Below are 22,679 nucleotides of genomic sequence, written 5' to 3'. Positions count from 1 at the left end.
ATGGGGAATGATGCATCTGCGAATGTGTTAGGAACCGGATGTAATACCCTCAAGCTTTTTTTAAGGAAAGACGCTTATACTTCAAAAGGTAATAAATCTATTAGATATTAGATAAAATCTAATCAGTAGATCTCTCTTTGTATAGTTAGGATATAGAATAGTTTTGAAAGCAAAAAAAAATTGTAATCTCGAAGGGAGATATGTTTGTAGAAAAATATTTTATATCTGAAAGACTTTTTAAGCTTAATGTAATCACTCCTTTAATCAACAAATATGAATTATCATTCTCTATTGTCTTAAATTTGAATCTCATGATATTTGGCATGGGAGACTTAGTTGAGATCAATTTAATATCTTATCTTAATTTAATTATAAAATTTAACTCTAAATTTGAATCTAAATGTGAGATTTGTGTTTAATCTAAATAACTTAGAAAACCCTTTAAACCTATTTAATTTAGAGATACTCAAAAACTTGAATTATTCTATCATGATATTTATGATTCGATATAAGCTAGACGTAGAAGTTATTACTTTGTGACCTTTATTGAAGATTTCTCCGAATTGTACTATACTTATCTTTTAAGAACTAATAAAGATGAAGTTTTTAACTGATTTAAGATCTGAATGAAGTTGAAAACTGTCTTTACAGTAAAATTAAAACAATAGAGGAGATGAGTACACTTCTAATAAATTTATCAAATTTCATAAAGATCATGACATAATTCATGAAGTTACTACTCCCTAGCCATCTTAATCTAATGATGTAACTACAAAAAAAAAAGATAAAATCCTTTTAAATATGATTAATACCTTGATCTTTAGTTCAAGAATACCTCAGAACTTATGAGAAAAGACTATTTTATTAGTCTATTATATACTTAATAAAATATCATAAAAGAATAAAAAGATAACTCTTTATAAACTTTAAAAGGATTATAAACCAAGATTAAGTTATTTCTAAATATGAGGTTATTTAGTTAAGGTCAATATCTCAAAACCTAAGAAAAAGAAGATAAATCTCAAAATAGTGTATGTTATCTTTGTAAAATACTCTGTTGATAGCAATACTTATAAATTTACTGTAGTTAATTTTAAAATACTTGAAATCTTAAATGACATTGATTGAATATGGAGATACATCATTCTTTGAAAATATATTCCTTTTAAGTGATTGATCTTTATCTTTTCAACTCTTATAAAATCTAACATCTAATGAAGAAATAATAGAAGTAGGATTGAAAATAACTTTAATGATGATTTTATCTCTTATATAATAGAAAATATATCAAGTTTATTTCAAAAAACTATGAGCTTTATAAATTTTTTAGAAAGAGGCGATTAACAATAAAAGTGAATTCAAAATTAATACTAACACTTAGGATTCTTACTAATTTACCTATAGTGGGGCTAAACACTTTTGCACCTATAATGCGAATTATGCGTCATATTTGCTTTTACTTCAATCTATAAACTTTTTGTTTATCAAATGAATGCGAAGACTATTTTTTTTATGGGAAGAGCTAGAAAAAAAGATATACATAAATCAACTCGAAGAAAAGTGTATAAGCTGATCTAATCCCTGTATGGACTTAAGCAAGTGACACGAAAAATTTATTTATGTGATTTTATCTTTTAGATTTGAAATCAATGAATCTGATAACTATTAAAAATAAATTTATACTTCTTCATCTTTATCTTTATGTTAGTGACATCTTAATTCTTGCCTAGATATGATCTTAGAGATTAAATCATTTTTATCTCACCACTTTGATGCGAAAGATCTTAGTAAAGCTGACATCATCATCTTAAGAATAAAAATTCAAAAATCTTCTAATCCTATATCATAATCTCAATCTTATTGTATTAAAAAAATAAATATCATGATTATTCATCTATCTTCACTCCTTATGATCAAAAAGTTTATTTTGTTAAAAATACTGATAATTTTATAAATAAAAAAGATACTTTTAAATAATTAGATCTCTTCTCTATTTATCAAATATGATTATACTTAATATTTTTTATGCTATATTCAGACTTAGTAGATATACTAGTAATTAAGTTTGGTTCTTTAAAATGCTCTTGAATGAGTTTTTGATATCTTAAGGGCATTTTTGATTATGAACTTAGCTTTGTATGATATTTTACTATTCTTAAAAGTTATAACGATGCCAACTAAATTTTTGATTATTTATATATTAAATCTACATCTAAATATGTATTTCTTCTTAGTGAAAGTGCTATATTTTAGTAATCAATGAAACAAAATATTATTATCTAAAAATAAGTTGAGCTTGTAGCACTTGACACCACAAGCATTAAAGAGAATGGTTTATGAATTTAATTTTTGTTGTTTGTATGGTCTCAAACCTTACTCCTTCTGTTTTTAAAAGAAACTTATAAATCCTAAAACGAGTAACACATGAAAAATAGACAAAAATATATTAGATGATTAAATTCTCATTCTATTATTTTTATATTTTATGTTAGATGACAATGGAGATAAATCTTATGAGTATTTCAATGATAAAAATCCAAACTTTATGATTGGAGATTCAATACAATAATAATAAGTTGATTGATTGCTCGAGTATAATAGTTTATATAAATATAATTTATTTTTAATTTTATCTTTTTAAAGATTAATGCTTCTATGTAGAGTTATCGGAACAGCATAACTCTAAAATAGATTCGAAATAATATTTTCTACGAAATATGACTCTATATATATCTTGAGCTATGAGAGAATCCATAAATAGTCATGATTAAAAATATAAATAATTATTAATTTTTTTCATAAATAAATAAGGTACTCGTGTGTATGATTATTAATGCATGACTATACTTGATACTATACATGAGTTAGTTGATGTCTTGATCAAAGAAACATAGTTTTAAGATTTGATTCACTCTATTTTCTTGATATGAATGTTAGCTTCAGTAAACCATATTAAATCTTTGATATGACACTATGGGACCCCTTAATATCGTAGGTCCTTTGACATTTCAGTTTTGACACACAAGTTTACGGACTTATCTGCCTGTGATGCATCACATCAACAACAAGTACAAAATTGGTGCAATGATGTACGTGGGATGTCTGTGGACATTTTCCCAAATGCTTCTTCGTAGCTCGTGTGGTCCGCTCCTCCTTTGAGAGAGAGCCGAAGAAGATGTGAGGTGAGATTAATGTCCTTCGAGAGAGACAGAACTGACTGTATGTGCAACCTCTCTATGATTAATTTAATGAGGTGAGATTAATGTCCAAATTAGTGAGAAATTATCACCACCGAGATCTTCTCTTGTAAGACAAAATGGAAGTTCATTTGGTTAGGAGGAACTGCACATGTCCTCTCGATCGGAGAACTTTTGTTATCACGTCCAATATTGATTAAGGAGTATGAAAATAAAGGATTCGTAAGTCCGTCAAATCTCTCTTTTACGTATACATCTGTTACTCCTTTTTTATATTTATGAAAGACCAATGGATAGATAGAAGACCGACTACTGACACGTAGATGGTGCCTCGTGAGATGGTATTTATTCTCGATACGGAGCACCCTCTTTGATGTGCATCCATATTATCTTTTATGGGGATGTTTCAATGTCATGTTGCCATTTTTCTTCTCCCATTTTGTTTCTGTGGCATGCAAGGTGGTGTTCGACAGAATGCTTGTACCATGACACGCAGACACATGGTGTGAAACAAGCTCGAAGAATGGTTGCCCGTAACCTCGCCACCATTTCGTCGAGCGCCAGCTTCTTCCCACGCCAACCCGCATCGCGAGGACAGGAGGCCAGCTAAGCCTTCCGGGTTGGGACCCACACGGTATTTATTCTCGATACGGAGCACCCTCTTTGATGTGCATCCATATTATCTTTTATGGGGATGTTTCAATGTCATGTTGCCATTTTTCTTCTCCCATTTTGTTTCTGTGGCATGCAAGGTGGTGTTCGACAGAATGCTTGTACCATGACACGCAGACACATGGTGTGAAACAAGCTCGAAGAATGGTTGCCCGTAACCTCGCCACCATTTCGTCGAGCGCCAGCTTCTTCCCACGCCAACCCGCATCGCGAGGACAGGAGGCCAGCTAAGCCTTCCGGGTTGGGACCCACACGGAGCTGCCCACTTGGACGACGGAGGGAGGCTGCTCCATGTGCCGCCACCCACCCACCGTCTTCTTCCTTTCTCACACACACATAAATATAAGGTTGCTTTCGCTGTGTGGTTTTCCATGTGGGAATGGTAGCTTTTGGCTTCTTCCTTTCTCACACCCCCTCGGTACACCGGTAGGTGCAACTTTGGATATGGTGAACATTATCATTATGCAGTGGGGACAACTCCTTCTTCCTAATGGGATACGGAAGACTGTGGCGTTGTTCACGCACTTGAATCATGTCAGACCCCAAAAGGTTATGGTTTTGAGCGACGTGGAAACTCCATGGTCTCCTTTCATCCTCCTGGAATCTATCTAATGCCTCATCATGTTCCAGTGCTGCACAGCTGGGCGCAAGCGGACTGATGTTGATCTCTTAGATACCATCGGACTCTCACGCGGTTGAGCAACTTCACGAAGGGTTCCTCCTGCACTACTTAGAGGAATTAAAAGAAGAGGGAAGATAACACGTACAAGAAAGAGAGGTCTCAGTGCCATATAGCTGGTACAGCCGAAGAAGGTTCCCGATGGCCCGTCCATCATGCCGATGCTTGGATGTATCTGTTGACACGCCATGTGCATCCACCAAGGATTAACTGAGGAAATTAATGTCACCACTGGGCAACCAGTTTCCGTGGGTCCCATCTGTCCGGAGAACAACCCATGCGATCCATGTACACCACAACACCGTGCTATTATTGTGAGTTCCCATTTGCAGACTGCCATTATCGAGAGAGAAGAAAGCGAGAGAGAGTGTTGCGCTCGCGTACGCACACCGGCGAGCGGCATGGTGGCATGTGATTGCCCCCGCGAGAAAGAGAGAGCGAAGCGTCAGAGATGTCTGTGGGGCAAATTTGGCATTTAGTGCTCCGTCGCCGTCGGCGTTTCGCTCGGAGGCTCCCTCCCTCCACTCGAGTCCCGACACGTGTACCGTTCACCCCAACGGTGACGGAAGGGGTATATAAGACATTTCAGCACTCGTCCCCCTCCCTCGTGACTGGCGCAGAGGTTACGGTCCCACGCCGATCCCGCAACACGGCTCGGCTCGCCGAGTATTCATTAGCGTCACCGATCCGTGACCTTACCTTCGACCCCGCCTTTATATACCTACCCGCGTGGTACCGCGTGGGACACCCGAGCCCATGATGGGACCGGTACCGCGTGGGCCCCACTATCCATGAGGGAGCGAAGGCGATGGATGACGCGGTGAACGGTGGGGAAGGCTTTTTCGTGATCCTGAGATGGCTTTCCATGGGACCGACCCATGTGGGGGACCTCTTTGCCATCGTATCGAGCGCATGGTGTTCCATAGGATCACCGCGTAACCTTGGATGCGTTACAGCCTTGCTTGCGCTGCCCCCCCCCCCCCCCCCCCCTATTCATAATTAGGAAAATAGAATAATTCCTTAATCTCAAAATCGACTCTCACTCGTATTTGATTAACAAAACACACAAGTTCTTGATATTTATTTATTTATTTATTATTATTATTATCCACCTGGGAGTCGTTGGTTGGCATTTATTATATAATTGGGGGTGTTTAATTAACTTAAGAAGACAGATCGGGTATCATCATTGATCAGTATCTTCTTTTCGTGAGTCAACGGCCATAAAAAGCAGTGACAATCCACCCCGTAGCTAAAAAAAGTGGTTGATGGTTACTGTTCTTTTGAGGGCGAGACACCTCCTTTTTTTGCAATCCTTAATTATGGGATGCACGAGTTCTACTGCTCGTGACAAATCTAGAGAAACAAGTTCTGGTCAAGGAAGATGCATGGATCCAATCAACAACACTCTCCAGACAGGAATAGATCAACTACATGAAGTTTCTGTAGAAATCAGTGCTGCAAACGAAGTGGCTGGCTCAAATAAAGGTGAATCTCCAAAGCAACGGAGTTTAGATATACTCCATAGATTGTGCAGGTTGATTGCTGCCTCTTTTATCGAACAGTGGTTGACCTCAAATTAGTCTAATTCAACCGAGAACAGTAGCTGATCGTACAGCAATTATACGTTGAAGTAAATTTATGAGACAAGTAGCTGAATGCAGTGCCAAATACACACTTGCACTGTTTCAAATCTTGCTCGGAAGCTACAGACTGCCCACAGAAAAAGAACAGGCGGGCATAAAACCTGCATCTCTCTCCTCTCATCAGAGGACTTCATTAGACTTGGCCCTGTTTGCGGAAGCATCATCAACAGTATAAATCTTTACCACAACCCTATACCAACAATGAGATGGTTTCAGCCGCCGCAGAAGCCGCTCAAGAGCTCAACAAGGAGCCGTAAACTCACCGTCAAAAGATTTATGGGTCGATATATATAATAAAGGAAGAAAAAGGTTTCGACTGTGGTCAAGAAATGGGGATTAGCTAATATATACAAGTTAGAAAATAGGGAAAAGGTTGAAACTTTCTTCGAGAACCGAGATTCTCTTAGCCTACAATGATATACATTACAAAACTCGCTCTGCGGGCATAGGCTGCCGCTGCTCGGTCTCTGGTTCCTCCTTCCACCTTGCGCGTTGTTCCAGTTCTTGGTTCTTGTGTTGCGGAGCAGAGGACAGCTTGAGCTCGATCTCTTCAGGCTCCGTCGAGGGCGCGTGGGTGCGATCTGGAGTTATATTTTTTCTTGCTGAGGGCAATGGGGAGGAGCAGCTCTGGAGGGGGCATCTCCTCCTTCTTCGTGGCCTGCCTCTTGTTGCAGTTGGGCCTCACCACCGCTCAAAAATGGCTGACCTTGAGTGGTACTCTATCTTCCTCTTTCTTTCTTCTTGGTTCTTGGTAAAGAAAGGAGGGTTTTTTGTGATGAGGTTCTCTCGAGTGGTGATCTTTACTCCTCTTTCTTTCTTGGTTCTTCTATGCTAAAAAGGTGGGATTTTTGTGATCTGGTTTCTTGAGTTCCTCGGTGTACTTGATTCCAGTGGGCAGATTTCAGGGACGATTTTTGTTGCCATCCATGTCAAATATCCTTTCCTAGAGAAAGAAAAATAAAGCTCTGTTTTTGCTTCAATGTCTTTCTTGAAACGTATTCATCTTTTTCTTTTTTAATTGAAACAAGGCGGATCCTCTCGCTTTTCTTCTTGTAGGCAGCTACTGGTAGCTTGGATTTACATCTTTTGTTGTTGTTGAGTTCCGTTCACGATGTCTACTTGGTTTTGCTCTCAGAAGTATCGATTTCATGTGAATCTTGTGATCTGTTTATATATATATAGCGATTTCAATCCGAGGTTTCTTTTAGAAATTTAAGGGAGATCTAAAAATTTGGAATCCTTCGGAGATCTAAAAACTTGTGGACAGCCTGAAGCTGTTTTTGGACTTGAAAACATTTTTTAATAATGGGCAATTATTCTGGGTTATTTTCATTTTTCAAGTTGTTAATCAAGATTTTAGAAGGTTATGTGATTAGCTTAAGATCTATGGACATATTTATGACATCTTGAGGTAGATTATTGTGGCATTTCAATTGATAACCACCTGACTGCTGGTAAGTGTGCTGCTTTATGTCATCTTGGCTGCTAATAGTTCTTTCATTGTTGTGTTATGGACAAGCATGATCTCCATATTAAAGTAAAGAAAGATATATGCTCATGTGCTTTGATGAGAAATCGGTCCATATGTTGTGTGTTTGGGAGGTTGGATCTGAAGAGGCTTTCACTCAGCATGGAACTATTTTAAAGAAACAGCATTATACAGCTACCAAATTTCTTGATACCTTTTTTTATATAAGCTGGTTAAACAGTTGGCCGTGAGCCTAAGATTTTTTGTAGCGTGATGGAGATGTGTGCCTGGATTGTTTGGAGAAGTTATCAGTTTTAAATGTGAATACATTCAAGCCCATTACACTTACCATAAAGAATAATGACGAGGTCTGCATTTGAAATCTATTCCCGTATTGTCACGGTCTTAGCTGGAATTGCCTAAGGCGTGAGGCACCCTTGCGGCCAAGACGCGAACTTAGCTTGCGTTGCCTAAGTCGCGCTTCGCCCTTGCGATATTGCTCCGCAAAGATCAGCCCACTTGTAACCTCTCGCAGGTCCTGAAGGACCTGTAAAAGAGAAAGTTGATTAGTTCGAAAGAACGAGCGACGGACAAGTCCCGACGTCTTGCGAAAAGAGGGGAAGCTTTACAAGCAATTCAGCGAGCACCTTGCGTGCACAAGAGAAAAGAGGGAGAAGGGGAAAACAAGGGCTTTAGAAGGTTGAACGAACAGCTGCAAGCCCATAAACAACTGCTCACCGAGTCCCGGGCGCGACAACAAGTTCCCGTGAAAGCGAAGATGCGAACTTGCGAATGAGTGTTCAACGCTCGGTACTATACCGAAGTCCCATCCAGCCCTGTGCCACCCGGGGGGTTCAAAAGGGCTGAGATGGCTGACGTTTTGGTGAGTGGAGGCAGATTTCAGAAATCAGCCCGCGGCACACGAAAACGGAGCTGTTTTGGAGTTGTTTTGCTCGGTTCGGTGAGCGATCGCTTTGTAACGCTGCAACTTGTTCGAACTTACATTTTTACAAGCAAAATGACTCAAAACCAAGGCAAAACAGGCTGCCAAGTAACTGTACATGTAGATGAGAGCGACGAACGGTTTGTTGAACGGAGTTGTTGCGGGTGCGCGACGACCATTCGTGACAGTATGCATACGATTTACTTTAGAAAGATTTAGAAAACTTAGTACAATCTTTACTAGGACTCTGGAGGGGTTTGAACAGACGAAAAGACATTTTATAGATAAATTGTTTCATTCGCATGCTTTGGCAATTTGAAGACATTGTTCATATAATATGCACCATTATCAACAACCTTCTGATCTCCATGATTCCGCAAGTTTAATATGGGAATCTAATAAATTTCTGCCAATATTTAATGCATGATTTGTCTAATTTGTAACATTTGGTTGCATATGGTTGGTATGATTATTTAATCATTTTGAAAAGTGAATGAGATAATGCATGGATACTAAGGAATTAAGTTTGGAAGACCAAAATAATGAGGATGTTGCCTTCAGTCTGGAGTCAATGGTTAAAAAAGAAGAGGGTCGAGTACTTTATGAAATAGGAAATGCACCTGCCGAAAGTTGAAACTCAACACACTATTTTGGAGAAAATAACCTTGGCTAGGAATTCGAGGAGGGTCCATAGGGCTAAACATGGATGCATAAGTATGATGTCTTTCATGGACTGTTCTGCATCATTCCCTTTGAAATTAACTTTTGGAAGTTAATTGTTTTTATATGACAACGTGCACTCCGAAAAAACTGCTTATGGTATCAGGTTTAGTTTTAGTTTTTTTGTTTTATCTGCTTTCTTGCTTTCATGGCTGATGATGGAATTATGTTATCTGCAATTTGTTAGCCTTGCCTTTATTAGAAGACATTGACTTACAATTTTATCTATCATGCTCTACACATTTAAATTCTCTGCATGTGCTGAAAGCTACAAATCTTTTTGATATTACAGGCAATGCCCCTGCAATAATAGCTAAAGGAGGCTTTTCAGGATTGTTTGCTGATTCCAGTTACAATGCCTACACATCTGTTTCATTATTCAGTTCAAGTGATACAACTTTATGGTGTGATGTGCGACTGACAAAAGATGGTGTTGGGATTTGTCTTCCAGACATAACTTTAAACAATTGCACTGATATCCAATATTCCTATCCTCAAGGGAAGAAATCCTACATGGTTAATGGTGTGCCTACATCTGGATGGTTCTCCGTGGACTACGACAAAAATGAATTAGCACAGGTTACCGGTAAGTAAAAAATATGCTGCTTTTAGCACTTGATATCCTGACAATTGTGCAGTGCAATGAAAAGCTTGCAAAATTGCTATCTTGCCTTATCTTAACAATAATTACATTCTGTTTTCCTGGTTGGCTCCATTCCAGTACCAGTAATTAATACTTGTAATAGTATAAATGGGGTTTCAGGTTCTGACAACAGGACATGCTGCAGAGCTTCATTAAATATTGCCTAACAGCTAAAATTTAATGTCAATAAAAACAAACAATCTGAAACTTGTGTGACAGATTATATAAGAACTAAGAGGGAGATAGGAGTTTAAGAGTAGATTGTAAAGTATAAAAGGAAGCATCATATTAGAGGAGATGGAAAGAATAACATTATAAATAGGAAACTAAACTCTGCCTTTTCTTTTTCTTTCAATCTTGAAATATAGACTTTTAACAAGACTATTTGGGTGACCCTTCATTCTGTTGGGAATCTTATATACTGCCATGGGAAGAGACATGGATCCTTGCACCACGAGGAATTTAATGGAAAAACAACATAAGCAAAGATGAAAATCATGTTCGCATGTAATTTCTTATCAATATTTTTTCGCAATGTTCAATCTACATTGTGATATGATGAAAAAATCAACTGCTTACAGTAACTAGTTTTACCAATCAGCAAATTCTCATATGCAACTTAATCAGTGTGCCCTTTAATGTTCATCACTATATCATTTTGGTCTGATCAACAAGGAATCTATCCTCAAACTCATATAAGTTGTATTAACAGTGTGCTGCCTGTGTTGTGGTTTTCCATTGATACCTTGTTCATCTTTCTTGTGCTATAAATCTTTTTTAGTCTCCCTGTATATTTTTAGTGATTTTTTTTCCCCTTCTTGTATTTGAATTTACATTTCTCTTATGAATTGTTAACCAACCAACTTTTCTATAGGTTTATAGGAGCTAGAGAAGTGCAGCACTTGAAAAGTGATGGGGAATATGTAACTTTGTCTGTAATTTTAAACTAAAATTTAACCAACTTATTTATTAATATTACAGTGATCTCCATATAAATATACCTAGTGGATCAATTACTCCATTTCCCTATTACGCAATAGATTGTAGCATCTAATGTGCTTTAGATTCTCTGTTTGTGAGGCATCGGGTGCACATGTAAATTTGCTACTGTAGTAATTTAGAGAACAATAAAAAGATATGAGATAGCTAGATCATGCGTTTAGACTTGGGCTTTTTAACCACCCTAAGGAGCTGAGTCACATATAAAATTGATGAGTTTTTTGTTTAGCCAGTGCCACCAAATGTATCACTCACTTGAGCATAGGGAACCATGTCGAGGAGCTCATGGGAGAAGACCAAAAAATTCTGATTGTCCCCCTGAATTCCATGGAGACATCTTCATTAATTTAAAATGTGAGATTCTCATTCCATAATGAACAGTATTAAATATCCATGTGCCCTTAACTCTTTTGCATTTCAATAAAATCAATGGAAAGTTTGGAATCTGGGTATAAATTATCTACTTCTGAATTTTTGCGTAAACACCCTTCAGGTTTCGTAAACAATATTCAGAAGAAAAAGTTTATTTGATTAAACTGTTATACTCTGTTTTCCCAAAAATCTGTATGTGTCGATAAACATGCACACATGCTTATTAGATAATACAGGTACTTGCTGATGTATACCTTTATATAAATGTGCTTTTGTATATACATAATATATAATTTTTTTTTTTCTTTCCATCTTGAGCAGTAACACAAGCAATTTATTCTCGAACAAATGCATTTGACTCCAGTGCATCTCCCATACTCTCTGTTGATGATGTGAAGACACAAATTAAACCTGGTGCTCTTTGGTTGAATATACAGGTAAACCTACTTAAACATGGGTTGCATATGTTTGCCCTTTCAATACTTATTGATCTCAAAATTTCCTATTAGTTATCTCCATCTAACTTCTTTGATCATTACTCTTCCTTTTGCAGCATGATATTTTCTATAGGCAGCATAATTTGAGCATGAGAAACTATGTACTTTCTGTATCAAAGCGTGTCATTGTGAACTATCTGTCCTCCCCAGAGTTGGCTTTCCTTAGTGGCATAGCACCAAGATTTAGGAACACGAAGACAAAACTCATTTTTCGGTTTCTTGGCAAGGACACTACAGAACCATCTACGAACCAAACATATGGTTTGCTGTTGAATAATCTCACATTTATTAAGACGTTTGCTTCAGGAATTCTTGTTCCAAAGAATTACATTTGGCCAACTACGTCTGACAATTATCTGCGACCCTACACATCTATTGTCACCGATGCTCAAAAATCTGGGCTGGAGGTTTATGCAGCGGATTTTGCAAATGATTACCCTTTTAGCTACAACTATAGCTATGATCCACTGGCTGAGTGTCTCTCTTTTATTGATAATGGTTTCTTCTCAGTTGATGGGGTAGTGACGGACTTTCCTGTAACTCCATCGGTGGCAATAGGTAAATTTTCTCTTGCCTTTCACCTGAGGATATAATCAATTTGGCATTGCCTTACAGATAATCAGCTGCTTTCTCCCAACTGAAATATATACACAAACTACTTACAGATGAGAATTTCTTGTATCTATTTATTGGCATGGTTATTTCTTGTTGCAGGTTGTTTTTCTCAGTTAAACAAAAGCAGCATTGATCATGGTATGCTGACTTACCTCTGGGCTATATTTGCCTTAGATACAGTTGCCAATTAAAATGGGTCTTCTTGATCTTCTTATTTTCCGTTTGTGCTTCAGGAAAACCATTAATAATCTCACACAATGGAGCCAGTGGAGATTATGCGGACTGTACTGATCTGGCTTATCAGAAAGCAGTTGATGATGGTGCAGATGTTATTGATTGTCCTGTTCAAGTAACACGAGATAAAATTCTCATATGCATGAGTTCTATTGACCTTATAGAAGACACTACAGTCACAAACTCACCCTTTAGATCCCAAATTTCTGTTGTACCTCAAATTAAGAAAACTGCTGGCATATTCACCTTCAATCTCACATTGGATGAAATTCAGAAAAATCTGAAGCGTAAGTTGATATCTCTTCCTGCTTTATCTGCATATTAACTGTAACTTTAAAATTTAAGAGTTCAAATAATATGATAACTTAAATTTTTTAGGAAAACCAGCATTACGGGTGACCTTGATGCGAATCAAATATTTGGAAAAGAAAATGTCTGTCTGACATTTATGGACTGCATAATATCCCAAAGGATAAAGGGGAAGAAACAGGGAAAAAGAACGTGCAGTTACTAGTAATTCATTCTGTATATGTTAATTTTATAAGGAGAGATTAAGTGAGAGTGGAAGTTATATCCAGACTATAAAGGCAGTGCAAGATTAGAAGTCAACTTTAAGTAGAATAGCAGCTAAAAAATTTCCATGATACTGACCTGTCGGTTTCAAAGCCTTAATAACACCATCAGGTTCACTTCACATTAGCTTGAACAAATTGTTATGAATTTCATGCACCTGATATTTTGGTTGTTCATCTTTCATGTTATGCAAGTGTTGTATCTAAAGTTCATTGTTACTTAAATTTAAGAATCAAGCAAACCTGATGACACAAATGCTGTTCTAAGTTGCAAGTTGCAACTGTTTTTCGGCTTAGCCTTTGTGTTCTTTGAATGCATTATAGAAAACAAAATCCAAAATTGCTTTTATTTTTTGACCATGTCTGCAGTTGCTGCTCAGCATTCAAAAAATATGCTCAATTATCAAAAAGAACATATCAAAAGATTTTGCTTCATAATTGGTGCAATAGTTTACAGCAATTATGTTCAAGTTTTTATTATATGAATTATCGAAACATGCCTACTTTGTTATTTTTATAGTTTAGGGTTGCACCAGTCACCAAGAAGTCAAAAATATTATCTAGAAGAACTTAAATTCAATGGAATGAGCGTCCAGAAATAAATCTTATTTTATGGTATATTTTCCATGGACCAAATTAAGAATATATTTTCTTTAAAAAATATTAAATTCTTGAGCTTCAGTGTGCATGAAACTGAAATTAAGAATCTATTTTCCATTGTTCTGATAATTCTTTTCGTATTCAAATTTTCATCTTGAAGCAAGAGTATAAATTCAATAATTATGAATTCATGTATGTAAAAAATGCTTTCATGTTTACCATCTTTATTAATGTGTAATTTTATCAAGAGCAACATGATTCACAACCCTGCTTTAACTTGAATTTTGTTTCCTCCCCCAATTGAGCGCAAGTTCCGGATTGAACTAGAATTATGCAAGACCTATTTTCTTTTAGGGTTAAGATGGCTTTTTACACCAAACAACTAATTCATATATTCATAATTATGTGCAGTGCACCCCTGTAGTTCTTTTTTAGTATTGTATACACATCCATGATAAGGGTGTGTCACCTGTAGAGCCATCTTTTATAGAGTGGATATTAAAATGCCTTGAATCAGGGGTGGACAACCCTTTTATCAAATCTATGTCTCTCTATGAAATGGAAACCAAAGCTCATATTTCAAACTTTGTAACAGAGAATTATAGCTATATAGTTTATTAATGGTTTGCTAGATGCAATAATAATACTCATGAATTGCAGAAAACAGCAAAATCAGGATTGATTTTCATTTAAATGCTCAACCTTCATTTTGATATTCTGTAAAAGATCCCTGTAGTTGTTTGGGTTTGTTGCTCTGATCCTTATGTTCATTTGTTTCTCAAGTTATGCCATTTTTGTCATTTCAATTGTCCTCAAGCTTTCCAAAAACATTTCTTAGGTGATATTTGAATAGGGGAACAAGAGACCTTTAAAGCAGGAAACGTTGGTAAATCCATCTTCTCTGATCTGTTCAGTCAACAAAGAATATTGTGATGGACTATATTTTCATTATTTGTTGTATCTTATCTGCTTCTTCTGAATTATAAAATGCCATGAACATCTGCTTGGCTGTCAATTTCCAATATTTAGCTTGTCCAAGATATTTTTGTGGACTTGTATGTGGGAATAAAGTTGAATATATGATTAATCTATATATTGTCTTCTTGGAAAAATAATGAAGAAAAAAAAAATGAATGTATGAGCTTGTACCATCCAAACACTTAGTATAAGGCTAAACTTTCTACTGTCTTGATCCAAGTAGCCTCATTGGTAAGAGATGTGCTCTTTTGTGTCGTCAAAGATGTATTCTAGTGGAGCTAGGACTTTGAACCTTATTTCTGAAAGCCATTATAGTTTATCGAAGGTGAGATGCATAGTTTTTCGTGAGAAGTATGTTCAAGATTTTTCAGCCTTTTGAATTTCTCCTTTCTTTTTCCTTGGGCTTTTACCTCTGGTTGTAGCATGGTTCATACGGCTACCTGTATCTTTCCATTTGAGGCTCCTGTTTCCTTATTTTAATTATTACTATAATTTCGTTTTGTAAGATGAAGCACAACATTGTTCCTTTGTTTCTTCCAGAACTGTAACATGAAATAACTTGCCTTTTGCATGTTGCAGCAACAATTTCACAGCCAGAGTCACTGTATGGTTTGGTGCGGAACCCACTATATAAAAATAGTGGAAGCTTTATGCGATTATCTGATTTTTTATCGTTTGCAAAAGGCAAGCCTCTGTCCGGAGTCTTGATTAGCGTAGAGGTGAGTATTACAGTAGTCATAGATAAATACCGTCAAAGTTTCAGCTAATATCTGAATATATAAGACATCATTGCAAGGTACGTAACATCTTAATTGCCCAAAAGAATGCTATTAGCTTTTATTTGTCAGTGCTTGATTAAGGCAGATCTCAGGCTTGATAACTACAATTCCCCACAAAGAATGCTATTAGCTTTTATTTGTCAGTGCTTGATAACAATAGTACTTAAGATGGAATTAGTGTCTATGTCAACCACGGACTGACTGCACACTTATCAAGCATTTGTTGCTTTCTTTGGGTACAGAATGCAGCATTTATGGCGGAGCAATTAGGATTTAGTGTAGTAGATTCTGTCATTTCTGCCGTAAATGATGCGGGTTACAACAAGACTGCTTTAGAAGTTATGATTCAATCCACAGACAGCTCTGTTCTGGTGAAGTTCAAGCAGCTAACGAAATACAAGCTTGTCTACAAAATTGAACAGCACATCCGTGACGCTGTTGCTTCATCAGTAGAGGATATCAAAACGTTTGCTAATGCTGTGGCCCTTGACAAAGAATCCATTTATCCTGCAACTCGTCTGTTCACTACAGGCGAAACGGGTCTGGTCTCCAAGTTTCATGATGCTGGTATTGATGTGTATGTCTATGTGTTTCAGAACGAGTTTGTATCCCAACCATGGGACTTCTTCTCAGATGCAACTGTCGAGATCAATGCACATGTTCTTGGAGCTAGAGTGGATGGGATCATTACAGACTTCCCAGAGACAGCTCGTCGTTACAAAAGTATGGATCCAGTATCCCTTTTGCTCATGTTCATCCCTTGTTCTTTATCATGATGTGATGATCATATATACACTGACCTAACCTTGATGATTTCACGCTCAGCTTGCCTGTTACGCCTTAAATGTCATTTAGTACTGAATCTTGATGGTGTTCTATATTGTGCAGGGAACTCGTGTAGAAATTTGGGAAACAGCATGCCAAACTATATGCAAGCTGTTTTAGCTGGTGGGCTGATATCGCTAATGAACTCAGACTCATTGCCACCTGCCCTAGCTCCGATACCACCCCTGGATGTCTCCGATGTAGTAGAGCCTCCCTTGCCATCTGCTACGCCGAAGGCTGTGGCCCCTGCTTCCGCGGGAACTGCATCACCTTCTGCGAAGCCTTCAAGCGGGCAGCGATCCCCTGCTTCAATTTTAGTTCCACTGATGATGATATGTGGATTTCTCCTGCTTGTCTGAGTCAACTTCAGGTGATTGAAATGGAAATCTATGTTGGGAGGATAAGCCATCGCCGAGCGAGCATGCTGCTACTAATATGATTATTCCGGTTCCTTTGCTATTATTCTTTTTGACTTGATTCTGTTCATTCTACTCTATTTTTCTGTGCAGCATCAGATCCGTGTAATCATTTCAAGTGTGGTAGTGTTGTACACAGTCGATTATAAACTCTTTTGTTGTAGTTGCTGCTGCTGTTCTTTTTTATCTCATGTTACTTGTCATTTGTGCGATGAGATATGTTTTGTTTGGGATTTTGTGTGGTGATTGAGGCAAAGGTTCTGAAGAGTCCAGATACTTGACAAACCTCCACACAAGACTGCAGGGAGAGAGCTCCCTATTTGTCGTCGAAACCATCAAGCACACAGCCACCAGCGATCTCATTCTTCAAAAGTCCAAGAGAAAGCCCAGCGCCATTGGTGCATCGATCAAGCTAAAGCAAAGCTTGCGAAGATTCAGAACTGGCATTACAAGTTTCTCCTACCATATATGAGTCAGAACCAGCTCACCTGCTCATTCCGCTCCATCTTTTTGTTTCCATTCCCACTCTTGCTCAAATGAAAGAAAAGGGATATGAAGAAGGATTCCATCTTGCAGAAGCTTGAAGGCTCAGGGATCTCATGTAGTGTGGCACCTTGTGGCGAGAGTTCAAGCATTGCAAGGACATGGAGAACTCCTCAAGGAAATAACTTCCAAGTTATTTCAGGTACATGGAGTCTTTTATACGAGTATCCACAAGCAGTTTCCAGTTCCAGCATCGTCTTGGTGCCAAGAACAAGCCATTCGGCAAAGAAAAGAACTTTTGAGTCCTCAACAGATCCGAAACTACCACCAAAATAATTTGCACTTTGAACTGTGATTGAAGCAGCAGTCGCAAGGCGACATCCACTGAGATCCAGTCCCGTGTCTCAAGGATTGATTCCCCCTCCCCCAAAACAACCAAATCCAGCTACATCACGCCGCCGTGGTTACACTTGGCTTCACGACGATACACCCCAGTCGTATAGCTCCCTCATGATCAATGAAAGAACTCCATGGTGGACTTTGTCCATCCAAGAATAAGCCGGATACGTCAAGCCCATCCCTGGGTGTGCTCCTGCAGTAATGTCAGATGAAGCTTTCTCGGGTTCTTCATGGTCGTTGACACAGACGTTTTAAGGAATAAATGACTGTAAGCAACAGTGAGTTGTGAATAGTCATCGGTATTTAGTAACTCCTAAACATGCTACGTGTTAGGGTGACAATGATCCATTAATATGACATGTCAGCACTCTCGCTCTATGGTCTAACACCTCATCTCCACAGTCACCTAGCTGTAATAGGAGAGCCATTTAAGTGACCTCGACGTCAGCAAAGGACTTCTATGATCGATTCTTAGGCTTCTGTTGCTGTACAAGTTGTGTAACGACCTCCTAGGCACCCACTATAAAAAGGGTTCTAGCTAGATTACTTAAGCTTAAGATAAATATTATTGTAAATACTCTTATACGTAATTTTTATAAGATTCAGATATCCAACTCAGATAGTTTCACCTTGAAGTTGGCTCAAAGAAGAACCAAGTTATTTCTAAATCAATTTCTAGCTCGAATAACTAAAATTTATTCTAGCAGATTGACGTTAGAAAGAGAGTCGCCCAACATGTCACAAGAAAATCTCGTAAGTCTATCTCTCAATTTTAATAATCCTAATGATCACAATCCTCCAAACCCAAATGAACTGAGTCTGACAGCCTCGAATGATCACTTGCCAAATCTCTCAATTTTAATAATCCTAAACCAAGGGCAATAAGAGTTGTTTATTGATTTGAATCCTCTCCTCATATTGGACCCCAAGATTTTTCAATGGCTTTTCCAATACTTGACTTTTACCTGGTTGTCTTTCGTAGCTCTTGCAATCATAATTATTTATGCAGAGACATTTTTATACCCTAGTCCAACTAATGCATGTTTTAACTATAATAGCCTAAACTGTTGCTCTGTATCTTCCTCAACTTACCTAACAAGCACCACTAGTAATATCAGTTTCGTCAATCCTAACCTCCATTTGACCACCAATTTTTGTTCTTAGCCTAGCAATCGATTCTTGCTCGGCTCAGGCTCAAGTATTACCAAATGTGCACTGGTCTATTGGCCCAAAACCCAATTCCTCCACCGAAACTATAATTTTTGTATGGGTCGATCGCTTAATTAATCGACCACCCAACCAAGGTCCGAGACTATTTTAATAAAATAGACCAATAATTGAAGGATATTCATAAAGAAATAAAATAAGAAAAGTAGCCAATGGTAAACTCATAATTATGATCCTCTTTTATGAAAAATATAAGCAAAGAATCGATTCCTTAGGCTTCATACTTTCTATGTTGGATGTCTATAATAGAATCATAATAAAAAAAGGGTCCGTCCCAATAAAGATCATCCTATCATACTAAAAAAAGAGGGGGCTAAGCACCTAGACCATAAACATGATGATATACTCGTAAAGAGAATCTTGATCGATACGAGAAGCTCCATGAACATACTCTACTATATTATTTTTAAAAAAATTGACCTATTAGCTAAGGATCTGCAACCCATTTCCTCCACCTTAAGAGGACTCAAACACCCCAATAGGGATCACAAATTTGTATATGACCTTAGGATCTAACTGTTATTCGAAGATGGTGAATACTAAATTTTTTTATGATTGATATTTAATCAGCTTATAATGCCATCATCAAGCGACCTACCTTCAACTGCATATGGTCTATTATGTCATCACTCACGTGATTAGCTTGTAAGATACTTATGACTATTAAAAATGACATAGAAAGAAGAAGAACACACCCTACTCTATACTGACAATGGCTTATATATTATAAGGTAATGTCATTCTTGCTTAAGAATATTGGGGCAATATACCAGAAGATAGTTAGTAAAATGTTCTAGTACCGAATCGATTAGAACATGAAGATATATGTAGATGACATGCTAAAGAGTTATACCGAAGATATATATTTGTCTGATCTGGAAGAAATGTTTACGACTATCAATAAATTTCAAATGTGGCTAAATCTTACTAAGTGCATGTCCAGCATAAGTTTAAGAAAATTTTTGAGTTTCATGATATATTAGCGATGAATAAATACCAACCTAAAGAAAGTCTAGGCTATTATTAAAATGAGGCCTCAGGTTTTGATTAAAGAGGTTTAGCATATGACAGGTTGAATCACTGCACTTAGCCAATTCTTATCGTGAACTAACAATCGATACTTATAATTTTTCAAAATTTTAAAAAGACCAAAGGAGTTTTAGTGGACTGAGCAGTATTAGGTGGCATTTGATCAGCTTAGGTGCTATCTGGCAACTCTACCACAACTTTCCAACCCCATCCCAGGAGAAGATTTATATCTCTATTTGTCTATAATACTGATGGCCATAGGCTTAGTAATTATCTTAGAGGAGGACCAAATCTAGAGACCAATATATTATACTAGCCATGTACTCTAAGATGCGGAGACTCGGTATCCCAACTTTGAAAAGATAACTTATGGGTTGGTTTTAGTAGCAAGAAAGCTTCGATCATACTTCCAAACTCATCATATTATCATCATGACAAACTAACCAATGTGTCAATTTCTCTTTAATGTTGATGCTACTAGGAGACTACTTAAACAACGGTAGAGCTTAGCAAATTTGATATTTCCTACGAGCCAATAATTACCATCAAAGCTCAAGCTCTTGCTGTCTTTGTAGTGGAGATTACTCTCACTAAAGAGGTATCGAATGAGATCAAATATTAGACTCTCCATGTAGATAAATCTACGACATTAATAGATGGAGGTAAGTCTCATCCATTAAAGTCCAAAGGGAGAAACTTATGAACATGCACTTTATTTCAACTTTAAAGTTACTAATAGTGAAGTGGAGTATGATGAAGCTCTATTAATAGGACTCGAGTTTAATAAAGGTATGAGAATATAAAGTTTGAAGATCTATAGTAATTCTCAACTAGTCATCAACCAAATTAATGACACATATGAGACCCGTGGTCCTATCATAGCTTTGTACCTTATGAAAGCTAAACAAATGATAATTAACATCCTACATTTAGTATCGAGCAAATCCCTAGCAAGAATAACATGACAACTAATGCCCTTTTCAAACTAATCACCAATGGTCATCCATAATCATCAAGAGAGATCATTATGAAGACTTTAACTCAAAGGAGCATCGACAGGAGTCAAGTAGCAACCACATCTATAGAAACAACTTGGACATGGAACATTCTAAAATATCTTAAAGATAGAAATTCTCTCAAATGACCCAATTGAAGCAAAAAAAGGTGTGTGGACAATGGGCATGGTATTGTATCTTAGATGGTGTGGAGAGCATATCAAAGCAAGATCCTTAGCATTCAAGTCATGTAGTAAGGCGACTATTAGCCAACCTCAAGCAAGATATTGTGACGTACATCTAACACTACAATAGATGCCAATGCAATGCTTGAGTCCAAGGGTTATTGATAGTAGCATTAACTTTGATTGATGCGACCAGGTCCTTTGCTTAGTGGGGATTTGTTATACTAAGATCTTTTCTACCTACTTTGAGCCAAAGAAAGTATCTAATAGTTGAGGTAGACTACTTTATCAAATGGGCGAAGATCGATCTTTTTGCATCAATTATAGAAAAGAGAGTCAAGGTGTTTGTTCAAAAAGATATCATTTTTCGATTCGGAGTTCCATGGGCATTAATCACTAATAATGGAACACAGTTCAAACAATGCTAAATTCTAAGAATTTTAAAACTCCCTTGGAATTCACTTGAGATTTAGCTTAGTGGCGCACCTATAGGCCAACAATTAGGTCGAGGTCACTAACCGAGCTATACTTAATGGATTAAAGAAAAGAATATTTGAAGCTAAAGACACATTGGTGGACGAGCTCTCGAGTGTCTTGTGGAGCTATTGAACTACATCAAAAGCTTCCATTAGAGACAAAGGTTGTGCTCCTAATTGAATTGCAATACTATCTAGCCTATGAGACAGAGGTTATGCTCCTAATTGAATTGCAATACTATCTAGCAAATATGGACTTAGTTGATGAAATCAGAGCTCCAACACATCTCAAAAACTTGGCTTACAAGAGGACGACTACAAAGACCTTTAATACTAAAGTTCACTCTTGTCGGTTGAAAGAAGAAGGCTTAGTTTTGACGAAAGCTATAGTTTGTGACCCGACTCACATTAGGAGTAAGTTGGCACCAACTTGCAAGGAACCATATTAAACAATAGAATATGTCTGACTTAGAACTTACCAACTCCAGACTCTCAATGGGTAAAACACCCTCAAAACTTAGCATATTTCGCACCTCAAGAAATGCTATCTTTAATTTTGTAACTTTTTTTATAGTTGCAATAAAAGCTTGTAGAAACATTTTTGACTTAAAAAATATTATTAAGAAAAAAGTATTTACATTGTCTACGGGAGTCCTTACATTCCAAAATAAAATCTTTGATCATAAAAAAAAAAGATAAAAAAAGACAAGCTAACCCGATTACCCTTCCAAAATTTCAATAATGTCCTTCTCAAGAACCTAAGTCTAGAGTCAAAGTGTTCGCTAGCTAGATGGGCTCATTAGCAATTGATGCCTTAATGGCTTCTTGGGTTGGCTCTTGGACATCTGGCAAAGCCTCCTTTGTTGATTGCCCAACTGCTAGTGCCCCCTCAACTTTGCCTCAAATTCATCATGGTTGTCATCAAACCCAACAATGATGAATTTATTATCAATAGGATGCCCAACAATAGAATCTTCTAAAACAGTCAGGGTGGGGTGGTTATTCCTAGCTTAAGCGATTGCTACTTCAT

The 22,679-nt window shown here is 37.2% G+C and overlaps 1 protein-coding gene across 1 annotated transcript; it reads left to right on the top strand.

Moving 5' to 3' along the window:
- The first annotated feature begins 6,510 nt into the window (after window positions 1–6,510).
- LOC135622976 (glycerophosphodiester phosphodiesterase GDPDL4-like) lies at window positions 6,511–17,041 on the top strand. Its single transcript, XM_065125379.1, has 9 exons — window positions 6,511–6,908; window positions 9,618–9,911; window positions 11,661–11,776; window positions 11,893–12,394; window positions 12,551–12,589; window positions 12,685–12,972; window positions 15,415–15,554; window positions 15,857–16,337; window positions 16,503–17,041. Exons 1-9 carry the CDS (start codon window positions 6,806–6,808, stop codon window positions 16,796–16,798), a joined length of 2,259 nt encoding a protein of 752 aa, XP_064981451.1. The 5' UTR covers window positions 6,511–6,805; the 3' UTR covers window positions 16,799–17,041.
- The last annotated feature ends 5,638 nt before the right edge of the window (window positions 17,042–22,679 follow it).

Source organism: Musa acuminata, chromosome BXJ2-9 (genome assembly GCF_036884655.1).
Source record: "Musa acuminata AAA Group cultivar baxijiao chromosome BXJ2-9, Cavendish_Baxijiao_AAA, whole genome shotgun sequence".
Classification (NCBI taxonomy): domain Eukaryota; kingdom Viridiplantae; phylum Streptophyta; class Magnoliopsida; order Zingiberales; family Musaceae; genus Musa; species Musa acuminata.
The sequence above is the reverse complement of the archived record's forward strand: the minus strand, read 5'-3'. Positions and strand labels throughout refer to the sequence as shown.